A 26,598-nucleotide genomic window follows, 5' to 3' on the forward strand; every position below is an offset into this window, starting at 1 on the left:
GTAACACAATCAGTCAGTAGCTGAACTGGGTTCCACACAATCACAAAAACAAATGAACCGAAATAGCCTCAAAAACGAAAACACAAAATATAAATAACAAAAACAAAAGTGCCAACTTAATCTGTTCCGGAAATCCATTTGACTTCCAAAATTTTTGGAAAACAAGGCGTGGCTTCTGACTGGCGCAGGCGCCCCGGAGACAACCGCTGACAGCCGCATCGGATGTTTGGCTCCCGAAAAATGTTCGGAAACCGGAACACTTACACCCGAGTTTTCAGTGTTTGAGAACTAAGGCATTCTCAACTAAGCATGGCATGAGCCAATTTTTATTATTTTCTCTGGCCCAGAGAAAAAAAAAGGTGAGTTCTGAGCTTGCTTCCCCTCCCCTGTCCAGAAGGGGAAACTGTCAGGCCACACCCCTTCCTACTTTCCTGGTGGCAAGCATCACAAGGCGGGATTTCGCCGTTGCCCAGGTGCCCGCCTCCTTGGAGAGGTGGCAAGACAAGTGCCTGAGTCCTGTTGGCAGACGGGACGAGACTCTTCCAAGCAGCTGCTTTCCTTGCCTTCCCCCTTCAGGAGAACCAGGTTCGGCTGCCATGGCCGTGTGGGTCCTTTTGCTGCTGATGGTCTCAGATCAAGGTATGGGGCTGGTGGGGGGCTGCAGAAGGACTGGGAACTGGGGCAGCAGCAGATTTATGTAAAAGCTAAACACAGATGTACATTTCCAAAATATAAGATAAAAAGCAAATGAAATAAAACCTAAAAAAAAAATTTAAAAAATAAAAGCTCAACTAATCAAATTGATCAGTTTCTATAGAAAATCGCATTCTAATAAGTTCCAGAGTAATGAGTATCTATACTGAAAGGCCCTCGGTTAATAGTTAATTTAGTTAAAACGCTAATGCTTCTTTAAAATTCAGGAAAGACTTCTTAAACTTAAATTTATGGAAGTGTTTTTTCTTCTTCTTCTTCCTGTGTTCTTTGTTATTACCTCTGAATCCAGATTTAATCAGCTTCTCTCTCCCTCCCCTAAGCCTTTATGAAGGCTGTTGATTTGTAACCAATCCAATTCCCCTTAATAATGTATGTTAAATTAGTTTAATTTTTAATAGGAGAGAGAGAGTTAGGGATACTGCATGCTGCAGTACATTTGTAAGTACAGTACCATTCTTTTCAAAAGAGTTAGTAAAAAGTACAAGTATATTTATAGCTCAAGCTGTTATTGAAGACATGTTTGTTTTATTACTAGAATCAGATGCATAATTGAAGAACCTGTCCAGCCTAGAATTATTGTTCTCACGTCTTCCTCTTCTTTTCTTCTTCTTCTTCTTCTTCTTCTTCTTCTTCTTCTTCTTCTTCTTCTTCTTCTTTACTAAGAAAATATAATTGTCTTTGGTCTCTTGCAATGCTCCCTCTTCTGCAATGCTTCTCCTTATTCCACCATCAGGGGAGGGGGGGGAGCAGCATAAACATTACAGGTCTCTATCGATTTGCGAGATTTGTTTCGTCAAGAAAAAGAATGAAAAAGAAAAAGATTGATTCATAGATTCTTATAAACAGCAACATTCCCTGAATCACTTCTTCCTTGTATAAATCACATTCCCCAAACTTTAGTACAGTGGTACCTCGGGTTACAGACGCTTCAGGTTACAGACGCTTCAGCTTACACTCCGTTAACCCAGAAATAGTACCTCGGGTTAAGAACTTTGCTTCAGGATGAGAACAGAAATCGTGCGGTGGCAGCGGGAGGCCCCATTAGCTAAAGTGGTACCTCAGGTTAAGAACAGTTTCGGGTTAAGAACGGACTTCCAGAACGAATTAAGTTCTTAATCCGAGGTACCACTGTAGACGTTACCAAATAAAAACAAACAAAGGTCGAGCAGAAAATAGTAACTTTTGCATTCTAGGACTGACCTCACTTTTATTGCATTTATTATTTAATTTATCCAGTTTCTCTCCGGCCCCTCCTCCCAAGGTGGAAAGCACATCCACAATAAAAGAATACATTTAAAAATAAAATGAAGACTTTGTTGAAAAAGTGGTACTACCACTTTAGCTTGCCCGTATATTGCCTACAATCCAATCACGATGCTGATGATGCGCTCCTAAGAGGACTTATGATCACTTATGATGCGTTGCCTGGTAATACAGGCGTTTGGGGAACTGGGGGAAGTATCCCAAATAATTGAGGAGCCTGTGGATTTCTCACTCCAATTCTGCTCATACAGACTGCAAAACGAAACTCCAGTTGTGCTTAGCCATTGCTCTTCTCAACAACTCCACTTTTGAATGCTCTGTATCATCTGTTCCCTGAGGTCCAGACTCCCCCAAATCATGGGAAAATATAATGGTCTCTGAGCAGGGTCAAAATTTCAAAATAAGGGCGCCATTTAGATGGCCAGTGCCCTGCTTCTGCAATATCATTGGATAAATGACCCAGATACTGCCCAAAGCTGCCCCTGTTGAAATTTTCAGGTGATCACGACTCTTGCTGTGTGAGTGTACCCTGCTTTTGTTGGGCATTTGTTGCTTTGCCCACTTTTGACTCTTCCCACACCCACCCACCCACCAGCATGTTGCCCTGAGAAGACTGACCAGATGATCCCCATCCTGGTCTACACAGCCCAGATTCATGTCATGGGCCCAAGAGTCAGCTTCGTTTTAGCTGAACAGCAGCCTGAAGGGGGAGAAGGAAGTGTGACTTCACCTGCAGCTGATCAGCCTTCAAGGATTAAGAGGAGAACCAACTGGCTTCAGCCTTCTTAAAAAGCTGTCAGCAGCAGTCAGATGCTGGAAACAATGTCTGTGGTTCCTGGTCCTACCTTGCTGCTTCCTGCTCTTCAACTGGACCCTAGGCTTTGTAATCATCAGATTCCCTGACCGCTGGATTTTCCAACTGTTTGTCCAACCCTCAGAACAGACTTGACTTCGTATGCTGACTCTGCCAAGTGTATCTCAAAAGACTCGTCTCTTCTGGTTGTTTGGCCTCACACTCCACCAAGTTTCACACGCTGTAGCTAGGCAATGGGACTAAGACAATTCATAGGAACCCCAGACACTCCTCCACACCCTACCGTGAATTCTCCATGGCATACAGCTTTCCAAACTCTTGCAGTAGGTTCTCTCTGCCTCTCTGCAATATACTGTTCGCAAATTCTGAATTTTCACATACATGCAAATCGGACCACAGGTTTCCATTGTATTTCTCCAAACTTTGAGATACTGTTCTTGACTCGAACCACATACCACAGTGTGTATAAAACTGTGTATTTTAGGATAAAATATATTTAGAAAGGTGTCTTTTGAGAGAAAATACATTCAAACATATGATTTAGGTACATATTTAAATATGAATTTTCATGCATCTTAAACAAACAAAAACACAGATTGATGCAGAAATAGGATGACATTTGCAGGTGTGAAAGTGATGCAGAACAGAAATGATTTCTCTGAGATGCCTGGGGTTGGGGGGGGGGTCTCTGCCTGTCCACTCAAATGATTCTTCTATCCCTAACCATATCAGGATACTAGCATAACTGTTAACATCTGTTTGAACTTTTACATAGAGCTGCATTTTTAAGACCAAAGAAATATCAAACACAGTTCAGTAAGAAGGCTGCATACATAGAATGTATGAAAAATGACTGGGCCAATTCTTCAATGAAAAAATGTATGCATTTTTAAATCATGCTATTTCAAAATGAGCCATAAAATAGGTCATTACATACTGGGGCAAAATGAATATGCAATGAATTATTCATCTTTATGGAAATCCTTCGATACTTATTGGTGACATGAGTCATGTAATGCATATCCTTGTTGCACAATGCACTGTTAATAATGAATAAGGATTTATCATTATATTATTATATGAAATGCAACGAACAATATTAAAACCTGCTCTTCCACTGGAATCAAGTGATTTATGGCACACTGACGGATTCGCTTAGAAGACAAAGTTGCTCTTTTCATTACTACTGATCAGATTTCCATTCCATTTAATATGAAAGCATGCATTCCTCTATGCCAAGAGTTCATCACAGTGTTTGAGTTTCCTGCATGGTCCTCATTCATTGCAATGGAACCTGCATGGGAGCAGAAATTTGTCCCTCAATGCAGCTGATATCATCCAACAGATATGGCCATTTGTTGCACAGTAGTCAAATAAAGAGGAATTTGTTTAATATCCTTCATGATTTGAGCTCAGATTTCATTACACTTCTTATTTAATAAAACACAATAAATTATATATTAGCAAGCAATCTTACAGAGGATACTTGATATGCCGCAAAACAGTTTCCAATATGTAACTGTTGGACAGAGTGTTGGGATAGGACCTGGGAGAGCAGGGATCGAATCCCCACTCAGCCATGAAGCTCACTGGGTGACCCTGCTCCACTTACCATCTCTTAGCCTAACCTACCTCACAGGAGGGGATGCAGGTGGCGCTGTGGTCTAAACCACTGAGCCTCTTGAGCTTGCTGATCAGAAGGCCGGCAGTTCAAATCCCTGCAATGGCGTGAGCTCCCGTTGCTCTGTCCCAGTTCCTGCCAACCTAGCTGTTCGAAAGCACACCAGTGCAATAAAATAAATAGTTACTGCTGCAGAGGGAAGGTAAACGATGTTTCCCTATGCTCTGGTTTCCATCACGGTGTTCTGTTGCACCAGAAGCTGTTTAGTCATGCTGGCCACGTGACCCGGAGAGCTGTCTGTGGACCAACACCAGCCAAAAAACGAGATGAGCGCTGCAACCCCATAGTCACCTTTGACTGGACTTAACCATCCAGGGGTCCTTTACCTTTACCTACCTCACAATGTTGTTGCAAGGATGAATTGGAGAGGAGGAGAACCATGTACATCACCTTGAGATCCTTGGAAGATAAATGTGAATGTACCTTTACCTTACCTTTCCCTATAAATGTACCGTAATAAATACAATTGCTATATAAGTGTTTAATAATGCCCAGGATGGAATCCAAAATGGCAAACTTTAAAGCACATTCAAAACACATTTCCATCCTCAAAGAATTCTGGGCAGTGAAGTTTACCGCTCACAGAGCTACTGTTCCCAACAACCCAGTTTAGGCAGTCTGTTTCCAATGGTGCACCTCTAAGAAGAAACAAACTACCACAGACTTGGGAGAATGGCATGCAAAGACATTTCATTTTCAAGCACTGATGACTGAGGCTGATGCAAGAACAGAGTGGTTTTGTTTCAAACGTGGTAATTAAGCATAAGGTCTTGCTCTGGATTATTGTAGCCCTAATTAAAGCTCTTTAATAGGCAAGGGAAATATTTGGTAATGCCATCTGCATTTCCTGACCGGAAACACTTTTGTTTAAACAAGTTCACAAAACAAATTCTCTGTATACTTCCCATACATAATTAACAACACATTTCTAATTCATATTAAAATGAAGATGTTTGGAATCGGTGTCATGGTAAGATTTTTTTTAAATTTAATTTTATTTTTGGTTTCCTGATAGTATAAAAAGATGCCACTTTTTCTGCTGTCCAGATTTGGATCTCTGATGTAAATACGATCTAGGAGAACTGAAAATTATTTCAAATGAACAGATTAATCTTATTTACTTTAGCTACATGTTTGCTTTTAGCCTCAAAGACCTTCTGCCGTGATGAATCGGTAATGACCAGCTTGCAGAGCAGAGAAGAATACAGTGATGATAACTATTCTGAGGTAAGAAATTTACTGACATAATATTATCCTTTAAGAACCATGTTTGCACTGCTATTGGTATACAAAGAGGTTGACAGAGAAAATGTTCAAACAGCATATGTGTGGATCAATCAGGGCCGGCCAATGGCATTTTGGCACCTGAGGTGAATCAGAAAATTGCATCACCCAAAAATCGTAGTTTGTTATGGGTCCTAAACACACACACACACACACACCACAGGAGCCCTGTTGCCAGACTGGCTTTGGGAAGGTGGTGGAAGGGTGCTCCCAAGGCAACTCACCCTAACTCTTCCCCTACAAAAAATTTTTTTAAAAAAATTCACCACACATCACTGCTGCAATGGCATGGTGGGGGAGTGGATCTGCCACCCTCCCCCATGGATCCTGCCACCCAAGGTGGTTGCTTGACCTTGCCTCAAGGACAGGACAGCCCTGGGACCAAGATTTATAAAAACTGAGCTTATGTCTGCAATTTCATACAATCGTACCTTGGAAATCGAACAGAATCCATTTTGGAAGTCCATTCGACTTCTGAAACATTCGAAAACCAAAGCGCAGCTTTTGATTGGCTTCAGGAAGCTCTGGAAGCCCCATCGGACATTCAGCTTCCAAAAGAATGTTCAAAAACTAGAGCAGTTACTTCCGGTTTTCGATCGTTTGGGAGCCGAAATGTTCAACTCCCAAGGCATTCAGGAGCTGACTGTACAGTAAAGCATGTTGGACTGGGCAACATTTTAAAATTACTAATGCTTCTTGGGGATGCCGGTGGCGCTGTGGTCTAAACCACTGAGCCTTTTGGGCTTGCAGATCAGATGGTCGGTGGTTTGAATCCCTGCAACAGAGTGAGCTCCCGTTGCTCAGTCCCAGCTCCTACCAACCTAGCAGTTTGAAAGCACGCAAAAAAGAGCAAGTTGATAAATAGGTACCACTCCAGCGGGAAGGTAAACGGGGTTTCCGTATGCTGCTTTGGTTTCGGTGTTCCATTGCGCCAGAAGCAGCTTAGTCATGCTGGCCACATGACCCGGAAAAACTGTCTGTGGACAAACACCGGTTCCCTCGGCCTGTAAAGCAAAATGAGCGCCACAACCCCAGCGTCGTCTGCGACTGGACTTAATTGTCAGGGGTCCTTTACCTTTACCTTTTAATGCTTCTTCATATAATGGAACTATGAAGTGTACCAATGTTAGTCACAGGTCCCATCTGCACTATACCATTAAAGCAGTGTCATAACACTTTAAATAGTCATGTCTTCCCGCAAAGAATCCTGGGAACTGTAGCTTGTTAAGAGTGCTGAGAATTGTTAGAAGACCTCTGTACCTTGCAGAAAATATCATCCAAGAGACCCTTAGTCTTTTGCAGAGGATCGTTCATTACCTGATTTGTATGGTTCCAAAGGAGATAAGGGACTGGACTGATGCTCCACATATTTATGGGAATATGAGACCAGAGAAATCCAGACACCCACCTCAGGCACAGTGTAGCTTCAGCCAATGGAAAAAATAAGCTCCATCTCTCTCTCTCTCTTTCTCTCTCTCTCTCTCTTATAAAAAAAATCAAAAGGTTTTTAATATATATGACAATAAAAAGCAAACAAAGCTAATATCTAAAGAGAGGGGAGGAAAAGGAAGGAGAAAACACACACACAAAACCCAATTTTATATTTTATCAACCTTCTATCTTCACCTTCAATTCACAAACAGAGATGCATGTATTCCCATCTCCCACCTGGGACAGTTCCCATCTTTCTCAGCCTCAGACCCTGAGAAAAACCAGTCTATTCTGGCTCTCACAGAAATCTCTTCTACCAGTCTTCTCTCTTTATGTATCTTCATATATATCATTCATATCATGCTTATAAGTAATGTTATTTAATATTAATAAAATACTATCAAAAACTAAGTAACAAAAAAGATAAAAAGAGGTACTTCTTCTCTTCTATCTGCAAATTAAATAGAATACAGTTATTTCCAATATTTAGCACATACACTCCAGAATAGCTCCTAGCTGTAGGTGGTATACAGCTTTCTGCCATCTGCTAATGGTACTACTTCAAATTCCCTTTGCAGGCCTCCAGCATCTCCAGTTCTGACACTCAATCAGTCTAATATGACTCTTCCTTTATTGTTCTTTCCGATTGTCCCAAAATTAATATTTCTCCAGGTTGTGAGATACTTCTTTTTGTGAGTTCCAGCACATCTCATTAAAATGAGAGTCTGCATTTATTTGCCTGTTACTTATTCAATAAATCATAACCTCGTGCTTTTCCCTCCTGGAAAATAAGCTCCATCTCTGATGTTAGTCATCAAGGTAGAAATTATCTATCAGACATTACTTAGCAGGATGGTTTCACTTTCCTGGTGTCTGTGACAAAAGATCTGGCCAGTTCCAGCCAGATGGCTATTTATTTATTTATTTATTTATTTATTTATTTATTTAAGGATTAAACTAGGAAAGTGGATCCTTGGTAATAAAGCCAAGGATATTAGCCCAGACTGGGGTAAGTGCACAGCCAATCTGAAGGTAAGACCACTTCAGAATGAATTGAGTACAGTGGTACCTCGGTTTAAGAACAGTCCAGTTTAAGAATGATTTGGCTTACAAACTCCGCAAAACCAGAAATAGTGTATTGGTTTGAGAACTTTACCTTAAGTTTAAGAACGGAAGCCGAACGGTGGAAGGGCACCGGCGGCGGGAGGCCTCATTAGGGAAAGCGCACCTCGGTTTAAGAACGGTTTTGGTTTATGAACGGACTTCTGGAACGGATTAAGTTCGTAAACCGAGGTACCACTGTATTTGACTCGCCCTCCCCCAACTACTCTTGAAATGTTCTCACTCTCCACAGAAAAATCTGGGACTGACTGACAGAGAGTCAAGACCTGGAGAGGGCTAAAGCCTAATCAGAATCACACTTAATTATCAACATGCAACCAGTATATGAATTGCCTTGAAGTTGTGTTATTGTCCCCCCCCCCTTTTTTTAGTCTAGTGAAGACATCATAGAAGAAAATAAGAGAAGCCTGAGCCTTGAAGAACTGGAGAGGGTGAAGAACATCATTAAGATGAGCACACCCACCACGAAGAAGGTGCCCAACCCACCTGTGAATTTGCCACTGAGGTTTGGCAGAAACATTCAGGAAGAGAGAAGCATCAAGCCTGCAGCAAACCTACCTCTCCGGTTTGGAAGGGCCTCTGCCAGAAGCCTTGCTCGGCACACCTATGATGAAGTCCAAAACAGCTGAAGGGCACCAGGTCATAGAAAGCTGCTCTGTGTGTTATTCATTCAATAAACAACTTCTAATCCCAACCTCATTACCAATCTGAATTGATGTAATAATATACTGTTATGAATTTGCCAGGTCAATGTGAATAAAATATTCCCTGGAAGTCCAAGTATGTCCTTTGTGGCTTGAGAAAATCTTAACGGATCTGCCGTCTGAACTTGAAGGAGGAAAGTATGATGGAGAGAGGTGTAATATTTTTAAAGCAACCAGGCCACTCTGGAAGCATCCTCTCTGCATTTGATAAAAAAAATATCTTTCCTCTCCAAAGTCAAGCTCTAGAGTTGTGCCGAAAAATTCTCCTGAATTATATTTCAACCATTCTCTATCAATTCTCCATCATCCAATTCTCCATTCTCCATCAGCAAAACCCAAAAAATAATAATTGGACATTTCATACAATTCAAAACACATTTTTGGAATGGGGTGGTGGAGAGGGGTTGTTGTTTTTTTTTTTAAGCATTTGAATGGTACCCTTGAAAAGCACATTTAATTTGAAGAATGACCCAGAGGGTGGTGAAGGGCTAAGTATTTCTCCTTTACATCCATCCACATTTGAATCATTGGTGCCGCTGAATCATTCGTGGTTGATTCTCTCTTTTCAGATTTGGCAATTTACACAATAATATGAAAAGGGAATCTGATGATGAAGAGGCAAGACTTTGGAAGGCTCTGGGTGAATTTCCGTTCTAAAAGGCGATACAATGAAAGAGAAAGAAATGGGGCATTTAAAAAAAAAAAGCCACCAGTCTTCAAATCATGGTTTCCATCAGGAGGCATTTGTAGACTGGTGATGGTGGCTGTTGTGCTAGTTTGTTTCCGTAGCTGTGCTGCAGATTTCAATCTCTCTTGTACTCTGTACCATTGGTGTCAATTGTAATGTAGCTGAAAACAGTGTCAGCAAAATAAAAAACGTCACCACAAGAAATCTACCTTGTAACCAAAGTGGCTGAAAAGTGATGCAGAAATAAACATGCTTGGGGCTTGCTTCTATAAAAGCTGTGCAGAAGGAAACGTAAAATAGGATTGGAATTTTTTTCCTGTTTCCTGTGGATGAAGAAATCCGTAAAAATAAATAAATAAATGGGGGTTGGGTGTGGCATGATGTTGTGCAATGCAAATTCTCTTTGGTTTTATAGCATAGGAGCCAAGGAAATAATCATTGCCTAGTAAGTGAAGCTGCAAGCAAATTCTAGGCAGGTAACACACACAAGGATGGCTATCTGTCGATTATTTATTACCCATGCATATATATATTATTCATGAACTGGGGAGAAAGGCAGGGGAAGGACTGGAATAAATCAAACCTACAGGAATGGATTTCAGGAAGCTGCAGGAGCTCCCAACATTCTTTGTTTCTCACACAAGTTGTATGTTGGTGCCTAAGCCCTTTTTTTTTTCAAAAGGACAAGAACACAATACTCGTTTTAGACTTAGGCCAAGAAGTTAGAGATGAATCAATGAAGAGCTGGCAGTTGCAAAGTGAGTCCAGACACATGCAGGATTGTACTGCGGTTGCATTAATGTACAAATCAGGGCCAAACTAAACAACATATTGTACTGTGTCACTGCTAATAATCTCAGAGCTTTTGGCTTTTTAAGTGTGGGAGCCCTGATTTTCTCTTTCCTCTCCCGCCATGGTTTTGATTGAAATTGTCATAATTGTCCCCCATTGTCTTCCATAAGTACCAAGAGGAAAGCATCTCTATCACTGGCCACCTCAGGTAGCAAATGCTGGCAGGTAGTGGTCAGGGGTTGGACTTGTAGGGCAGAAAGTAGGAGGACCAACATTAGGTGGAGCCAGAGCCAATGAGAGTCAAAGCCATCCCCTGACTGGTTGTATAACCAAGAAAGCAGGCATGTGGAGACTGGCTGAGGGCAGACTAAGGTTGGTGGGGCAGTGCCCCATTTGCCAGAATGGACTAACCTCCACCACTAGGGGATGGGGAATGGGGACCAGATGTTGGAGGAGAGAGCCATATGTGGTGTGACATGTGGCCTCCCCTTCACCCCCTAAGCCTGCTGCCTTCAGCTGTAGTGGAGAACATTGCCCTGTTCCCAGTGACTATGAACATTAGAATGTGTTTCATTCTATCGAAACATAGAGAATACAAAACTAAGCACTGGTTTAATGAGAATGTGGCCGTCACTCTCAGATATCTCCCCCTTGTTTCAAGAAATAGCATAAAAGGTTGGTTGTTTTTCAAAGCACAATTAGGTGAGGATTTTCTTTTCCTTTGTTTAGTTAAACTTCCTTTAAGTACATTAGTGGTATTTTGGTTTCGGTATCAAGCACTATATTTCGCTTTCCCACATTCATTTTACCAAAATATAACGTGCCAAATTCAACAAGCTCATTTTTCATCAGAAACTGTGAAAGCAAACAATCAGGACAATCTCCTCTATTTCAAAAGGACTCAGTGACCAAGTCATTGTGATGTCAGATACCACTGACAGGACAGGACAGGAAACTAGAACAATATACTGCACTGCCCTTAAACTAGAAAGGTAGGTTTGAGGCTCAGATTTCCACTTTTATGTCCACTTCCATATGTTTCCTCTCTTCTAGCCATTCTTATCTGTCTAACTTTCAACACTACATGGGGCTGGGGAAATAGCCTGGAGAACTAATGGAAGCATCAAAGATGGATCTTCATCCATCCTGTGGGTATAGGGTGCTATACAAATTTAATAAATGATAATAATAACTTTGAAAGTGGACATGTGTTGCACGATTCATGGTGTTGTGGTTGTTGATGGCTGGCGTTGAGCAAGTTAGAACTTAAGACAAGCCTGCTGGATCAGACCAAAGGCCCATCTAGTCCAGCTTCCTCTTCTTACAGTGGTCAGCCAGATGGCAATGGGGAGCTTGCAAGCAGGACCCGAGCACAAGAACACTCTCTCCCCTCTTGTGGTTTTCTGCAACTGGTACTCAGAAAGTTTACCGCCTTTGACCTTGGAGGCAGAGCAGGTTATTAGTTAATAGTCCAGAATGGGTGGCTGATGAGGGATAATGGCTAGGTTGATAGCTGGTATCAGGCTGCAGGGAATCCGATCCCCCTCCCTCACAGCAGGCTGCCAATAATGGAAAAAACAAGAAGCTCTTACCAAGGTGTTTTATTCAATATTCACAGAGATAGACATAGGATGCAGTCTCTCAGATAACGGCGTTGCTCCGAGTAAAGTCCCACCCCTTCCATCTCTCCTATCATCCCTGCATCAGCTGATCTGTGCTTTTTGCCTCTGAGCTTTCTGTTCTCCTACTCTCAATGCTCACCAGGTCCTGCGGGGGGGGGGGTCAGGAATGCTTTCCAAAGACACTGAATCTGTCAGTTGTCTCTCCCCTGGTTCTTCTTCCTCCTGGTGCTCCTGTCCCAATATTTCCCAGCTTCTCCCCTCTGCAGCCTCTGAACTATGACCTTCTGCAAACCACTGTTGTCAATCTATACTGTCTCCCTCTTCTCTGAGAAGTGCAGGAGGGGGGGTCCCCACAATTTCTCCTCAATCCAGTCCCTGACAGCTGGGATGCTTTCTATGCCTTTGAATGAGGTACCCATTGGAGCACAGAGAAGGTGACCTACAACCACCCCTCCAGCTGAGAGGCGGAGGATGATGTGAGCAGTTTGTGTAAACATAGACTATTTGCCATTTAAGAAAGGGACACAGAAAGAAAACTGGTTTCTGGCTGAAGGAATCTTGGAAGTGCAAGGTATCTCTGTTTGGGAATCTGCTATGAGGTAGCGCATCTCCTGCCTTGGAAGAGGGCCTCTGCTTCTCCTTGTGCCAAACCTGTGGCCCTCCAGATGTTGTTGGACTTTGGCTTTCATCAGACCCAGTCAGCATGGCCAATGGGCAGGGATGATGGGAGGTATAATATAGCAACATTTGCCATCCCTGCCTTATGCTCTGCTTGTATATTTCTTCCACTGAAATGTCTTTTGAAGAAGTGAATAGGGATAGAAGCAACTGCGGTCACATCCTGGCATTACATGTACCAATAGCACTGGTATATGGTGCGTAACAGCTGGTGTAATTCAGCAGGCAAACGCACTCACAAAACTGCATGTATTTATCAGAAGTGGAACACAACAGAAACGTGCAATAGTTCTGTATCAATTTGCCAAAGTTCAATGCTACATCACATTAGAGTGGAGGGAATGGTACAATTGTATTTCTGCCATGAACTACATCTTAAGGGAAATCAAAATAAGGGCTAGAGTTTACTGAATGGCTGCTAAGAAGAAACTGATTCAAATTCTTCCCATGTACCATTTGGTACAATACCCAGAAGTTGAAAGAGAATTTCCCCTCATACAAATAACTTTAATCCAGCATTCCCCCAACATGGTGTATCCAGATGTTGCTGAACTCCAACTCCCATCAACCTCATCCAGCTTGGCCAGGGATGGCAGTTCTAAACACCTGGACTGCATCAGATTGGAAAAGGTTACTCTAGTCCCTTCCAACTTTTTTAAGGGACTTTGTTTTAATATGATACTGTGTCACTTTGAAAAAACAAAATTGGCTGCTTTTCCAAAATCCCAAGTTTTCAATGTTTCTAGTTCATCATGAAATTCTTTGTCATGTCTATTTTTGTCCAGACTCTCTCATTTTTACATTTTAATCTGAAAAGTGGTCTCTTTCAGTAATGAAGTTGGCGCTGTTGCAAAGTCAATTCTAGTTACCTATTGAAACAGAATTTTATCTGTTCAAACTAAGCAAAATGCTAGTTGCTTTGATCATAGACTTTTCTGTGTATAAATTTACTCTGTAGCTATTAAAGATGGAAATGCATACAGGTATGACCTATTACAATGATGTACAAGATGGAACAGCCTTAGTAACAAAAACCTTGGAATCTACGAATCACCTGACTCCACTGCATATCCCCCCAGGCCCACCTATATCACCAGAAAGGTAAGAAGTAGCTGTTCACTCTATTTTTTTTCAATATCTCTATGTAGCTGAGTTAGGTCTTATACAGTGGTACCTCTGGATACGAACTTAATTCGTCTGTCTCCTGCTTTTTGCAATCCCCCTTTGAGCCATGCTTGCTTGCTTGCTCTCCCCACCCTCCATTTACCTAATCAAAAGATTTGGGGGGGTGCTGGTACTGTTGAGTACTACCAGGAAAAAAAGCCCTGCTTACCTCTGAGTATACATCAGGCATAGGCAAACTTGGCCCTCCAGATGTTTTGGGACTACAACGCCCATCATCCTTAGCTAGCAGGACCGGTGGTCATGGATGATGGGAATTGTAGTTTCAAAACATCTGGAGGGTCAAGTTTGCCTAAGCCTGGTATACATGGCTAGACTTGCACTGCTAGTCACTATGAGCCAGGTGTCCATGTGTCCTGCTTTATGAGGGACAGTTCTCTGTTGGAAGGGCTGTCTGTTTCAAGTCTGATATACACCGAAACTACTCTGAGAAGAAGGCGAGAGAGCCTTCAAGTTGACTATCAACAGTCAGAGCCTGCTCAGCAGTCATGCCTGCTATGGCAAGATGCATTATATTTCTATTTTAACCGCAGCAAATGGGAACCAATGCATCTTAATCAGCATGTGCAACTGCTATGCAAATCTGTGTCCTCTTTTGGCCTCCGGTCTGGTAAGTGGCCATCCTAGCTATGAAGCAAGCTTCACGCAGGTAGAGTATCATTGTTGCAGCTGCTCTTTGGGAACATTTGATCTGATTTCAGATATGAAGAGCTAAGGGAAATATTCCAGCTGCGCAAGCCCATCTTGAAAGGAGAACAGGAATCTGAACCCCTGTTGCCAGAATCCCACAGAATCTACGAGCCACCTTACAAGTTTGATCAGGAACACCAGTACTATGGCAGTAACAAAGACCCCCCGCTAAGGTAGGCTATCTGCTTTCTCTCTGTCTCTGGATGGCTGGATATTTGTGTTTAAATCCAGAAGCCAATTCAGAAATGCTGGTGTCTCTTGGAAAGCCAAAAACTGATGAGGACTAAACCTGGAAGAATATTTATTTTATAAAAACATTCCCTCCATCCTATGGTCAAAAGAGACTGCCCAATGTGAACAGAGAGCTTTCATGATCTACGATACACTAAGCTCACGTTTAAAATACCTGCAGTGTTCCATAATGAGGCATTGGTGTCTACATCCTGAAATTCTGCAGTTATCAGATCACTACATTAACAAGTATGTTATTATTTTGGCAATGGTGCGATAGCAAAATGCACTCCTGTATACCTTGTGTGGTTTTGCATTTATGTTGGTTGAATGGGTTTTTATTCAGCATCGCTAAGATACGCAGGTATCTTCAGGTATCTTCATCACAAGAGTCAGGTCACATATATCCAAAGTTTAAAGCCACAAATTGTATTGTGACCCCTTTAAAGACAACTGTATTATAAAATGGGCTTTTGTGGAATGGACTCCATGTCAGTTCATAAAGGTTTGTGTGTTAAAGATGAACTGCTTGGGCTTCCATTCTTACTGGTTTGCAGGAAGGTTAGACAACTTTGGCTATTTAATAAGCTTTTGTTCTGATTTGTTTCTGGGGAGGTTAGATGACAGAATTCCACTTGAAATTAATGGCAGTCTAAAAGCACCCTTTGTTACATTTGCAGCACCAGGCTAACATGGTTGTTTCTTGAGATGTTGTTCCCAGCTAAGATCAGACTGTCTTTAAATAGCACATGGAGCTTGAGTGCTGTTGTGGTTGCGCCTTTAGATTTTGATGCAGGGTCTCAGTCCTTGCAGAGAGCTGGCAGTTAAGTTAATAACTGAAGAAAAGGTTCTCTCATTGCCCATTTGAAAACTTACCCGGCTGACAGAAACTTGAGCCTTGTGGGATTAGAACTGCAGAACTATAGTTTTGCCACCTGGTGGCACCAAAACACAAAAAGTGATGGCTACATGTTTTAGAACTGGAATAAACATAAATATTTGCTTGAATGCCTGTATCATTCAGAAAGAAACACATTTGTGTTATCAGCATAATGGGGGGGATATTCCATTATGGGCATAATAGGATACTGTACATTCCAAGAGCAACTATTGCAGCTCACATGAGATCCTTTTTTTAAAAAAAATCTATTTGCATTTGTACTTATCCAAAGATATACAAAGGTTCAGTCCCAGTACAAATTATATTTTATAATACACCAGAATAAAATAAATATTTTAAAAATCTAATCTAAAAAGGAACAGAAGGAAAAAGAAGGAAAAAGGAAAAGAAGGGGGGAGAGATAAAATGACTTCCCGTTTTCTGTCCTTCGGCTAAATAGAGTATTCACACATTAACATCCACCTATTCTATTTTTTTATAACCCAATATTTTTTCAGTCTTCAAATCCAGGTATTACAATGAGTCCACTTGAGATCCTGAGCTGTGCCCCTCCCCTACTAGGTGTTCATGTAGGGAAGTAGTGGTTCCTTATTTTAAAACATACTTCCTTCCCGTGCAGTGCTTGTAATGTTTGTGGTTATGTCTGGACACACGTCATGTCAGGAAACCAGCCTCCAGAAAGCTGGAAAGAACAGACTAGATAGATTAAACCTGCTCTACACATTCAGCAAAGTGGTTTGTTTAGAACTGCTCCCCTTCATAAAACTGCTCATCTTGCAAGTAAAAAACCTAGCACATCTGGAAGAAAGGATTGTCTAGATGGGCCCATTCCATGTTGCCCTAGCTTTCCACTTGCAAAGATCCCATTCACAGATTGACTCTGTATGTGTGGGCAACTGTGGGTCGAAGACATTCTTCATTATTTGTTTTATTGCCCATTACACACAGAGCTTGGAGACGCATTCTAAATCCCGTTTGTTCAAGAAAGCAGTCTCTCCTCGGCAGAGAAAGTTCTGTGATTGTTGAGTAACTATAACACCTTTGAGGCTCATAAAGTCACCCTTTTTGCACTAGCGCCAAGAAAGATTAGGAAGAAGGAATCGGACAAAATAGCAGTAAATTGTAAGGAAGACTTGGAGTTCTACATTGAAATACGCTGTATGTGGTTGTGGAGGCTCCCCATTCAGTCTTGCTTGCAACACATGGTTCTGTTTGTTCAAATAGAGGTTTTGCTTTATATTTCATATTGCCTGTGTTATATGGTTTTGTCATGTCCTTTGGCTAGCACAATAAATTTACTGAACAGAACTGAACTACCAGTACTTCTAGTGAGTTGTTTATGTACGGGGAGTATTCATAGATGTGATCTACCACCTGCAGTTTGAAACGGCACAACCTCTTTTACCACCTCAGAAGTTGACCGCCTCATTTTACTGCACACATGGCAAGCCTTGCTCCCTATAATTTTTGGTCGCTGTTTCTGCTGTTATTAATTTCATTTTAAAAGTGCCCTTCAGCCCATAGGATCCCAGGGCGGTGGACAAAAATAATCAAATAGAAGTTACCTGCTAGTGGTGCAGCAACAAAACTGCTAGCACATTTGCAAAGCTAAGCAGGGTCTGGTCTGGTTTCAAATTGGATGGGGAACTGCATGTTGAGATTCCTGCCTTGCAGGGGGTTGGACTAGATGACCCTTAGGATCCCATCCAGCTCTACAATTCTATATGATTATAAATACAATACAAAATACACTGTTTAATAGAATAATTATCAAAATCAATAAACCACTGACATAAATATTTTACAACTATGAATAATTCAGCACAGTGCAGACAAAATACTAACTGGTGGATTCCAAATAACGTTTGTCTCCCAAAGTAGATCCATCCAAGGAGGTTCTCCTCATTTTCACTCCTAACAATGCAAAGTGCTGCTGTTTGCATCATGTTACAATCTACGTCCAAAACGTGAAGGACATTTTTATTATCGTTGTCATCATCAATTGAATTTATATACTGTCCTATACCTGGAGGCGTCAGGGTGGTTCACAGAACAAAATCAAAATATAAAACCACAAAATACATAATCAAAATAAAAACAACAACCCAATAACCCCCCCCCCAAAAAAAAAACCCCACAATTTAAAAGGGCATAGGATGTCAATCAAATCAACCAAAGGCCTGATTAAACAGGAAAGTTTTTTGCCTGGCACCTAAAAGTGTATAATGAAGGCGCCAGGCGAACTTCCCTGGGGAGAACATTCCACATATGGGGAGCCACTGCAGAGAAGGCCCGTTCTCGTGTTGCCACCTTCCGGACCTCTCCAGACTGATGGGTGAAATTTACAAAGCTTCGAGTATATCCTAAAGGCATTTGGCCAGATTCACCTGCAGCAATCAGAGTAGTCCAATTACAATTGCCTTTTGGAAGTATAGGCTATATCCTACACACTGACGTAACTGGCTGACCTCTCTCTTATTACAGACTTCCTGACTTGCCAGAAAATTCAGCGGAGTAAGTATAGTTAACTTACGTCTGTGTTAAAATCTGTGTGTTTTATATCCAGATAACAGAAGAAGTATGAATAACATTTTTATCCATTTTCCAGCCAAACTGGCTTCTAAAGCAGCTTACAGTTCAGAATGTACAATATATTAGGACTATATGGAGGGGTTTGTGGCTTCTAGTTCCTGGCAGTTGATGCCACAGTACAGATTCCCAGCTCTTCCGCCTGAGGCGACAGAAAGAGCTGAAGATGACCACAGAGGCTTGCTGATGACGAAGACACTGCCCTTCCCTTTGGTTTATTGTTAAATTAGTTTCTGTACAATTTATTGGCTAGAAAACGATGGCCCAAGCTCAACACTGGACCTCGTTCCAAAATTCTGCATTACCCTTCCTGAAGTGCAAAAAAAGTTAAGAAAGAAAGAAAACAAGTGTGTGCATTTAGCACTCTGGATGCAGAGAAGGACAGGTGTGGGGTCATCTTCTTAGAGAACGGGAAAGAAGACATGCCGAGTAATGATAAAAATTTATTGCTTGTACCCCAGCCACTCTGGGCAGCTTCCAACAGAACACCAAACATCGAAAGCTTCCTGAAATACGACTGCCTTCAGATATCTATGAAAAGTCATATAATTGTTTATTTCCTTGACATCTGTTGGGAGGGCATTCCACCGGAGGGCGGGGTGACTAGCAAGAAGGCCCTCTGCCTGGTTCCCTGAAACCTCAATTCTTGCAATGAGGGAACCACCAGAAGGAGCTGGACCTCAATGTCCGAGCTGAACAATGGGGATGGAAACACTCCTTCAGATGTCCAGGGCCGAAACAGTTTAGGGCTTTAAAGGTAAACACCAAACACTTTGAATTAAACTCAGAAATGTACTGGGAGCCAACGTAGATCCTTTGGGACAGGTTTTATATGGTCCCAGTGGCCACTCCCAGTCACCAGTCTAGCAGCCGCATTCTGGATTAATTGTAGTTTCTGAGTCACCTTTAAAGGTAGCCCCATGTAGAGAGCATTGCAGTAGTCCAAGCAGGAGATAACCAGAGCATGTACCACTTTGGTGAGGCAGTAGGGATGCCCTTCCTCCCCGTGCCTTTGGCTCATTCCTAGGACTTCTTCTTTCTTCCTTTTTCACATACTGTTAGTAAAATCTGGGTGAAATGTGTTGCTGTAGCATGTAGTTTACCAGTAACAGCTGAATCCCTCGACTGAACTCAGGGCATTCCTGTTGGCAGGTATGGAACTGCTTGTAGAGAAGTCAAGGTAAAGGCATGGAGCAAAATTAAGGGATTGTGTTTCTTCACCTGAAATCCATTCCAAGCAACCAAAGCCCATCATGACCATACAATGTTCTTTGTCAAAAACTTTCTGCTGTATTTGATAGATATGAGAAGTATGTAAGGCACAAGTCGCCAGCCAATCCAGAGACTCTTCTTGTGGCCGGCCGTCACCGGCCACTTCATCCTTACGTCCACAATAATATCAACATCACAGGTAAAGCATTATTCAATTGTGCCTGTGTGCGGTTTTGATTTATGTCTTCAATTTTCTCATGTCTTTTTTCTTTTTGTCAGCTAGAGAAACTTAATTTTTCAAACTGCTCTTGGGATAGCTGTAAAAGAAGAAGTGTGCAACCAGGGAACCTCCAGATGATGCTGAACGACGGTTCCCACCTGCCCTGGCAATCTTAGCCAATGGCTAAGGGATGATGGGAACTGTAGTTTAGCATCTGGAACACTAAATGTTCCCCATGCCTGTTGAAGATCATATTCTCAACTGTATAAGATTGAAGACCTCTCTATTTAGAAGCTTTAAGGCAGTTCTGTGCATCATCTTGGGGGAAGGTGGGGAGGATTATTTCTATATAACTGGAGGGTAGGAGTCAAACCAATGGCTTCAAATGACAGGAAAGAAGATTCTGACTAAACTTCAGGAAGAACTTCCTGAAAGCAAGAGCTGTTCAGCCGTGGAACGGACTCCCACAAGAGGTGGTGGACTCTCCTTCCTTGAAAGTTTTTAAGCAGAGGTTGGATGGCCACCAGTCATGTATGATCTAGTTAAGATTCCTGCAGTGCAGGGGGTTGGACTAGATGTCCCTTGGGGGTCTCTTCCAACTCTACCATTCTGTGATTCTATTATCTGTTATGCTACCTTTCCCAAAATGCAGGTATGTGGAGGAAAGACTGGCCATCTCTGTATGTAGGGCTTGCCCATCTCCCCCTCGTCCGCACACTTCTGCCCAAATGCTAAACATCCTCTGACTCCGAGATCCATGTAAGGCACAAAACTGTTTTGGAATCAATATAAATCTGCTGGTGAAAAAAGCATCAGACTCAAATCTGCTGAGTCACAGGAAGCTAAGCCACAGACTCGATGGCTGAACCTTGACTTTTGAATTCAAGCTCTGTACAGGTGCTCATAACATAATGGGTTTATTGGCAGGGTTCCATAGAGTTCCTGGTGGGGATTTAAACTGAGGCCTGCAGCAGAGTTTCTCCTGTTCCAAGGAAAGGGGGAGGGAGGTCCTGGAGATTAGGTTGTAGTGACATTATCAAGCCTCCTTCATCTGACCAGTCCTGCTTTTATTACTTTATACATCTGTCCATGCAATACAAATATATGGCACTGAAAGCAAGGGCTTTACAGCTGTGGCCCCAATATCTTCTGAAACTGAGGGATTGTTCTTCTCAGCCTGATTTTTCGGACAAGCCATCCTTCTTTAACTAGCTATTAAATAAATGAATGAATGACCATACTGCGCATTCAGACTTCTATAAACGTGTTGGCAATAACACAAAACGGATTACAGGCATAGGGAAGTAATGTAAGAGGAAAACCTCATGAGACTACTGCAGTCACAGAACGTTTGTCCAGTTTAAATGCATACAGTGTTAAGAAGCTTTAATCATTGGGAAGTAATGGCATTAAGCAACAGGTCAAGTTGAGTTAAGGAGCTGTTATCTCCAACCACCCATCATCACAATGCCGAATAAGAATGCCGAAGCACACAGTGGGATCTTTGCCTAAGTAAACAAAGGAGGTTTGTAAGACATTATTGTACAATAGTGTGGTTAGCATTCCTCCTTCTAAACTTTCTCCCTTCTGCCTGTACTTCATTCTAGACTGGCCCTAAGCAGTACAAAGATGGATAGATGTGCGGTTCTATTTTTGTTTTGCAAGGGACCATCAGAGGACAAGTTCTATTCCAAGCAAAGCTTATCAGGTTAAGAATTATGGCCTTCTCCGAGGAATTCTTCAGCTGTGTTCCTTCTTTGCATTCAGACACTGGCAGCAAAATCATCATGACAGTACATCAAGAGTGTGCACCATACATTTAAAACACACACCACCACCACCAACCCAGAAAGAAACCTGGGAAATTTAGTTGACCCTTCAAAAAGCACCCTTAACAAACTACTGTCCCCAAGATTGTGCTTTTAATGTGTGGTGTGTACTGAGCCAATTTTGCCCCTCTTCCACAAACATTGTTAAAAGTGCTCTGCAAAAGATGGTAGTCTTCTTCCTTCTACCCAACCGGTAGATCTGATTTGCAGTGGATCAGGAAGTGTTTCTTGACTATAGCAAAGTAGCTGCCCGCTTCCAAGTCAGATTCTCCTTCTTACCTGAGCTTCTTGAATTTCATACTATGCAACCAAGTATTTCCTCCTGAATTTTAAAGGTGGCCCCGAAAGAGACGAAAGAGCCGGCGAACCTTTAGACAGACGGCTTGGATACTTTCCTGTAGGTAATCGCTACTATGGTTGGGAATTTTAACATTAGAGGGAGGGCTACAGCTCGGCAATCAAAAAGAACCAGGTTCGATTCCTGGTTATCTCCATCTTTAAAAATAAAATTTAAAAACCTCAAGTAACAAAGAGGTCTTGGAGACAGCTCTGGCAGAGTAGACCAGCTTTGGCCAATCAGCTTCATGGACTATAATATTATTGTTGTTATTTATTAACTGCCTTCCACATATATGTCTCGAGATGATGCAAAACATAAAAACCACCTTTAAAAAAAAGTTTAAAACAGAACAATGATTTTTTTAAAAATCATACAAAGTAGACATGCCCATGGCAGAGGCAATGCCTTCTTTGAATGGAGGAGGGGGTGGCAGAATGTGTGTAGAAAATATCCCACAGTACTAAGGTAGCATTCAGGGGACATGGGTGGCGCTGTGGGTTAAACCACAGAGCCTAGGGCTTGCTGATCAGAAGGTCAGCGGTTCGAATCCCCGCGACGGGGTGAGCTCCCGTTGCTCAGTCCCAGCTTCTGCCCACCTAGCAGTTTGAAAGCACGTCAAAGTGCAAGTAGAAGGTAAACGGCATTTCCATGCAGTGCTCTGGTTCGCTAGAAGCGGCTTTGTCATGCTGGCCACATGACCCAGAAGCTGTACGCTGGCTCCCTCGGGCAGTAACGCGAGATGAGCGCCGCAACCCCAGAGTCGGACACGACTGGACCTAATGGTCAGGGGCCCCTTTACCTTTAAGGTAGCATTCATATTAATGGCTCCATCCTCTTTTGCCTCTGGTCATGACCTCCACTAGCACATGGCCTCCGGAAGGTTGCTCAAATGGGAATGTGGCCATCAGGCTGAACACAGCTCCCCATCCCTGCCCTAGACTCTTATCTGGAAAGTGCATCCAAACTTTTACCATCCTCATTCATTTGCTCCCAACTCGACAGATTTCTAAAACCACGTTTTAAACCTTGACAGCTTCAATTTTGAAAGCTGTGTCCTTCCTACCCTCTCAGCAAACACTCGCACGGTTCAAGCAGGAGCATTTATCATGCCTGTTCTACTTCTTTATTCTCAGAATGGCGATGAAAATGGTCAGGAAGGTGACCCAAATGCTTCCCCAAAAGGGGGCCGCAAGAAGACTTCCAAACCCCCGGAGCTTGACATTTCATACAGAGCTGCCAACATGCTGGAAAATGTCAAAAAGGCCCTCTGGTTGTCGACTTACAAGCGTGACTACACAGGTACACACCTTTTAAACATGCAAGATTAAGGCTGGAACACAAAATACCTACAGATAAATCATCTTGAGACTTGCTCTGCAATTTCCAAAATATTACGATGAGAGTTTTTTTGGGGGGGTGGGGGTGAGGGACAGTCTTGATGATACCCGGGGTCCCAATTCTTGGGACCTGTACCTGTAAGGCTGGAATGTGTAAGAGGGAACAGGCAGAATGGGTCAAACTTATCATGGTAATGGCTTCAGTGAAGCCTTCGTGAGCATCTCAAAGAACAAGCTAAGTGATGCTACTCTCCAGGAAAGGGGGCCATCGGCATCTTCCCCACTCCCCTCACCTGACTAAAGGCCACATGATCCTAGGTAGAAGAACAAGGCCCAGAATTGGTGTATCTGTGAGGTGAGAGCTGGATGTTAAATCTGCAGACACAGAGACATGACTTTGTGTCTCCCCTGGAAGCTTAAAGGGGAAGCAAAAACTACGAGGGGTATTGATGCTGTGAGCCACTCCATCCTATGCTTGGGATCTATATATATGTAAATGAAACCATTTATCCTGGAGACACCACCATCTCCATTGGCTTTCATTCCAAGAAACCAAATCCTGGGTTAAGCACAGGTACTCCTGGAGTCTATAACAGCTTGGAGACTGGGGTAGCACGTAACAATATTATTGCTTTTTTCAAATAAAAATACCACATATTACATATTAACTTCCTAAACTGATGTCAACATTGTTTTGCTTAAGGTAAAGGTTCTATGAACCCCTTGCTGTTGGACGACCATGATGCCAAGATGATTGGCAGAGCAACTGGAGAACTGGGCATGGACGTTGAACTCGTAAGTATGGCAACTAGGACCTTTCAAGCTGATCGTTCCCTTCTTATTTCTGATGTTCAGGCTGTGAGTGCCATTGAGGATGTAGCCAGAAGGGCAGCACCCACCCACAGCACCCAAGAGGGAGATATCACTGAGCTGGGAGGTGGGCGCGGAGTTTGCAGAAATGCAAAAACAAACGTGTCTCAGTCTAATGAGGACTGAGCATGCTCAATTTCATAGAACAGCCAGCTGACTGTCCTAGAAAACCAGGTGGGAAGGAGAATGGAATGGAGAGGCTGGAATTCTGAATAGTAACACTCCACACTGCAACCTTATTGTTGCAAGGGACACTTTTTCTATGCATTAGCTTTGTTTGTGATCAGACATGTTTTATTGATATGTGGTGATGAAATGTCTTCATTAAAGCTTTTTTTTTTAATGGGGTGTAACAAATAAACTGTTAGTACTACTAATAATGGAAATAAACGGTAAAAAAAGGTAATACCCTGAACATAGCTATCACCTTGCAATGCCTACAGCGGCTTTTAATCTTGCATTGACACTGAAGTTGCGATCTTTTCAGCACCAGGTTAAGACTTTCCTCTTTGATAGGGCTGGGCAACATAATCACTATATCATCCAAAACCAGTTTGAAGTCCATATTATTATGGTATTGGCGTCATAATTTTTGACCTGGCAATATATCACAAATCATGATGTGTGTTTGTGTGTGCTATGCAAAAAATCGTAATGTGGGAAGAACCGTCAACTCAGACAATGCCTTTATACATAGCTCCATCCTTATTTCAGACATTGCAATATATCAGTGTATCACAGTGTTCAGCTGGTGATATATCACGATGTTGAAAACCAAATATCGCCCAGCCCTATTCTTTGACCTCCCATTTCTAAAGGGTTACATCTGTCCTCCAGTCTGTTTGTTTCGTTTCATAGATGTTGTCTTTTGGTTTCTTGTATTCTCTTGTTGCTGATATTATCATACACTGCCCTGGAATTTGCTTGCACGAAGGACAATTTATTTAAATATTAAATCATCAAGCAAATGATATACAGTATCTAGTTTGGTCCTAAAACAGAAATGGGGAATTTGTGGCATGGCAGATACTGCTGGATTACAACTCCCATCACCCCTGACCATTGACCATGCTGACTGGGGCTGATGGGAGTTGGGAATCTAACTGCATCTGGAGGGCCAAAAGTTCCCCATCGCTGCTCTGAGGGTTGTGTTTAGAGAGCATCATAGAATCATAGAATCATAGAGTTGGAAGAGACCACAAGGTCCATCCAGTCCAACCCCCTGCCAAGCAGGAAACACCATCAAAGCATTCCTGACAGATGGCTGTCAAGCCTCTGCTTAAAGACCTCCAAAGAAGGAGACTCCACCTTGGTAGCAAATTCCACTGCCGAACAGCTCTCACTGTCAGGAAGTTCTTCCTAATGTTTAGGTGGAATCTTCTTTCTTGTAGTTTGAATCCATTGCCCCGTGTCCGCTTCTCTGGAGCAGCAGAAAACAACCTTTCACCCTCCTCTATATGACATCCTTTTATATATTTGAACATGGCTATCATATCACCCCTTAACCTCCTCTTCTCCAGGCTAAACATACCCAGCTCCCTAAGCCGTTCCTCATAAGGCATTGTTTCCAGGCCTTTGACCATTTTGGTTACCCTCTTCTGTTTTTCAGAGAGAATCATTTCCGTCAGCTGAGACTCAAGTAAGACCCTTAGAAGGACGTATTGCTCGTGCACTTCAAGGCAGACCAATTCGCCCCTATGACCCTCAGCAGCAGGATCCTGGCTTTATTTGTGAGCACCCACCTCAATGGACAGGCGATTCACTCATACGCAAATGTTTAGACGCGGTGCAGAGCAGCAGTAGGCAAATGCCTCTGGAAACTGACAGTGGAGCAAAAAAGAGAATTGAGGACTTCCAACAAAATCAGATTGATCGTCCAGTAGGTAACCCGAGAGAAAGCATGAAACATACGAAACTTCCGTGGAGCAGGTTTCGGAAAATTACAGATACTTGGAAGACGGAGAAGTTATATCAAAGGCAGCTCGCCGTTCCCCCTGAACCAGAGATTGTTGTGAAGCCCGCCGATTCCATTTGCTACGAAGATCTGCCCCCCTCCCGCTTAAGCAACTACATCGTGTGGCACCACCCTGTCAGCCTCTCTAAACCAGGCCCAATGGAGGCGAGCTCTGAAACATGTGACAACATACCGGGTGTTCAATGTGTTCCTAATGTGTTCACAGGGATCGAACGCAGGTCCGGTTTCCCAGAATGGATTCCTAACAGCGGGATACCTCGGCCTCAAACAAAACTGAACGATATGCAGTATTGTTTTAGGAAGGGTGAAGCCATCAAGCGCCTGAGTGATCTAACTAGAGGAGGAATGAGGGACCTGAGGGATCATGACAGGAAAGGCAGAAAGCACAAATTCTACGGCGTGAATGCCTATCACTATAACTGACACACG

General features: G+C 42.5%; 2 protein-coding genes across 2 annotated transcripts; both read left to right on the top strand.

The window, feature by feature from the left end:
* The first annotated feature begins 533 nt into the window (after positions 1-533).
* On the top strand, positions 534-9,084 carry NPVF (neuropeptide VF precursor). Its single transcript, XM_033165707.1, has 3 exons — positions 534-639; positions 5,617-5,699; positions 8,681-9,084. The coding sequence occupies exons 1-3, from the start codon at positions 597-599 to the stop codon at positions 8,936-8,938; spliced, it is 384 nt and encodes a 127-aa protein (XP_033021598.1). The 5' UTR covers positions 534-596; the 3' UTR covers positions 8,939-9,084.
* A 1,756-nt stretch (positions 9,085-10,840) lies between these two features.
* On the top strand, positions 10,841-26,598 carry C12H7orf31 (chromosome 12 C7orf31 homolog). Its single transcript, XM_033165571.1, has 9 exons — positions 10,841-10,865; positions 11,392-11,485; positions 13,752-13,894; positions 14,677-14,838; positions 19,688-19,797; positions 21,983-22,044; positions 23,121-23,286; positions 24,028-24,119; positions 25,804-26,598. The coding sequence occupies exons 3-9, from the start codon at positions 13,761-13,763 to the stop codon at positions 26,590-26,592; spliced, it is 1,515 nt and encodes a 504-aa protein (XP_033021462.1). The 5' UTR covers positions 10,841-10,865; positions 11,392-11,485; positions 13,752-13,760; the 3' UTR covers positions 26,593-26,598.

Source organism: Lacerta agilis, chromosome 12 (assembly GCF_009819535.1).
Source record: "Lacerta agilis isolate rLacAgi1 chromosome 12, rLacAgi1.pri, whole genome shotgun sequence".
NCBI classification, from domain to species: Eukaryota; Metazoa; Chordata; class Lepidosauria; order Squamata; family Lacertidae; genus Lacerta; species Lacerta agilis.

Bases quoted from the DNA above. Each gene is read 5' to 3' on its own strand.
- C12H7orf31 (XM_033165571.1), top strand. From the start codon at position 13,761: ATGGAAATGCATACAGGTATGACCTATTACAATGATGTACAAGATGGA. The intron at 14,839-19,687 runs GTAGGCTATCTG...TGTATTTGATAG, and splicing joins AACAAAGACCCCCCGCTAAG to ATATGAGAAGTATGTAAGGC. The intron at 22,045-23,120 runs GTAGGTAATCGC...CTTTATTCTCAG, and splicing joins GACGGCTTGGATACTTTCCT to AATGGCGATGAAAATGGTCA.
- NPVF (XM_033165707.1), top strand. From the start codon at position 597: ATGGCCGTGTGGGTCCTTTTGCTGCTGATGGTCTCAGATCAAG. The intron at 640-5,616 runs GTATGGGGCTGG...GTTTGCTTTTAG, and splicing joins GCTGATGGTCTCAGATCAAG to CCTCAAAGACCTTCTGCCGT. The intron at 5,700-8,680 runs GTAAGAAATTTA...CCCTTTTTTTAG, and splicing joins GTGATGATAACTATTCTGAG to TCTAGTGAAGACATCATAGA.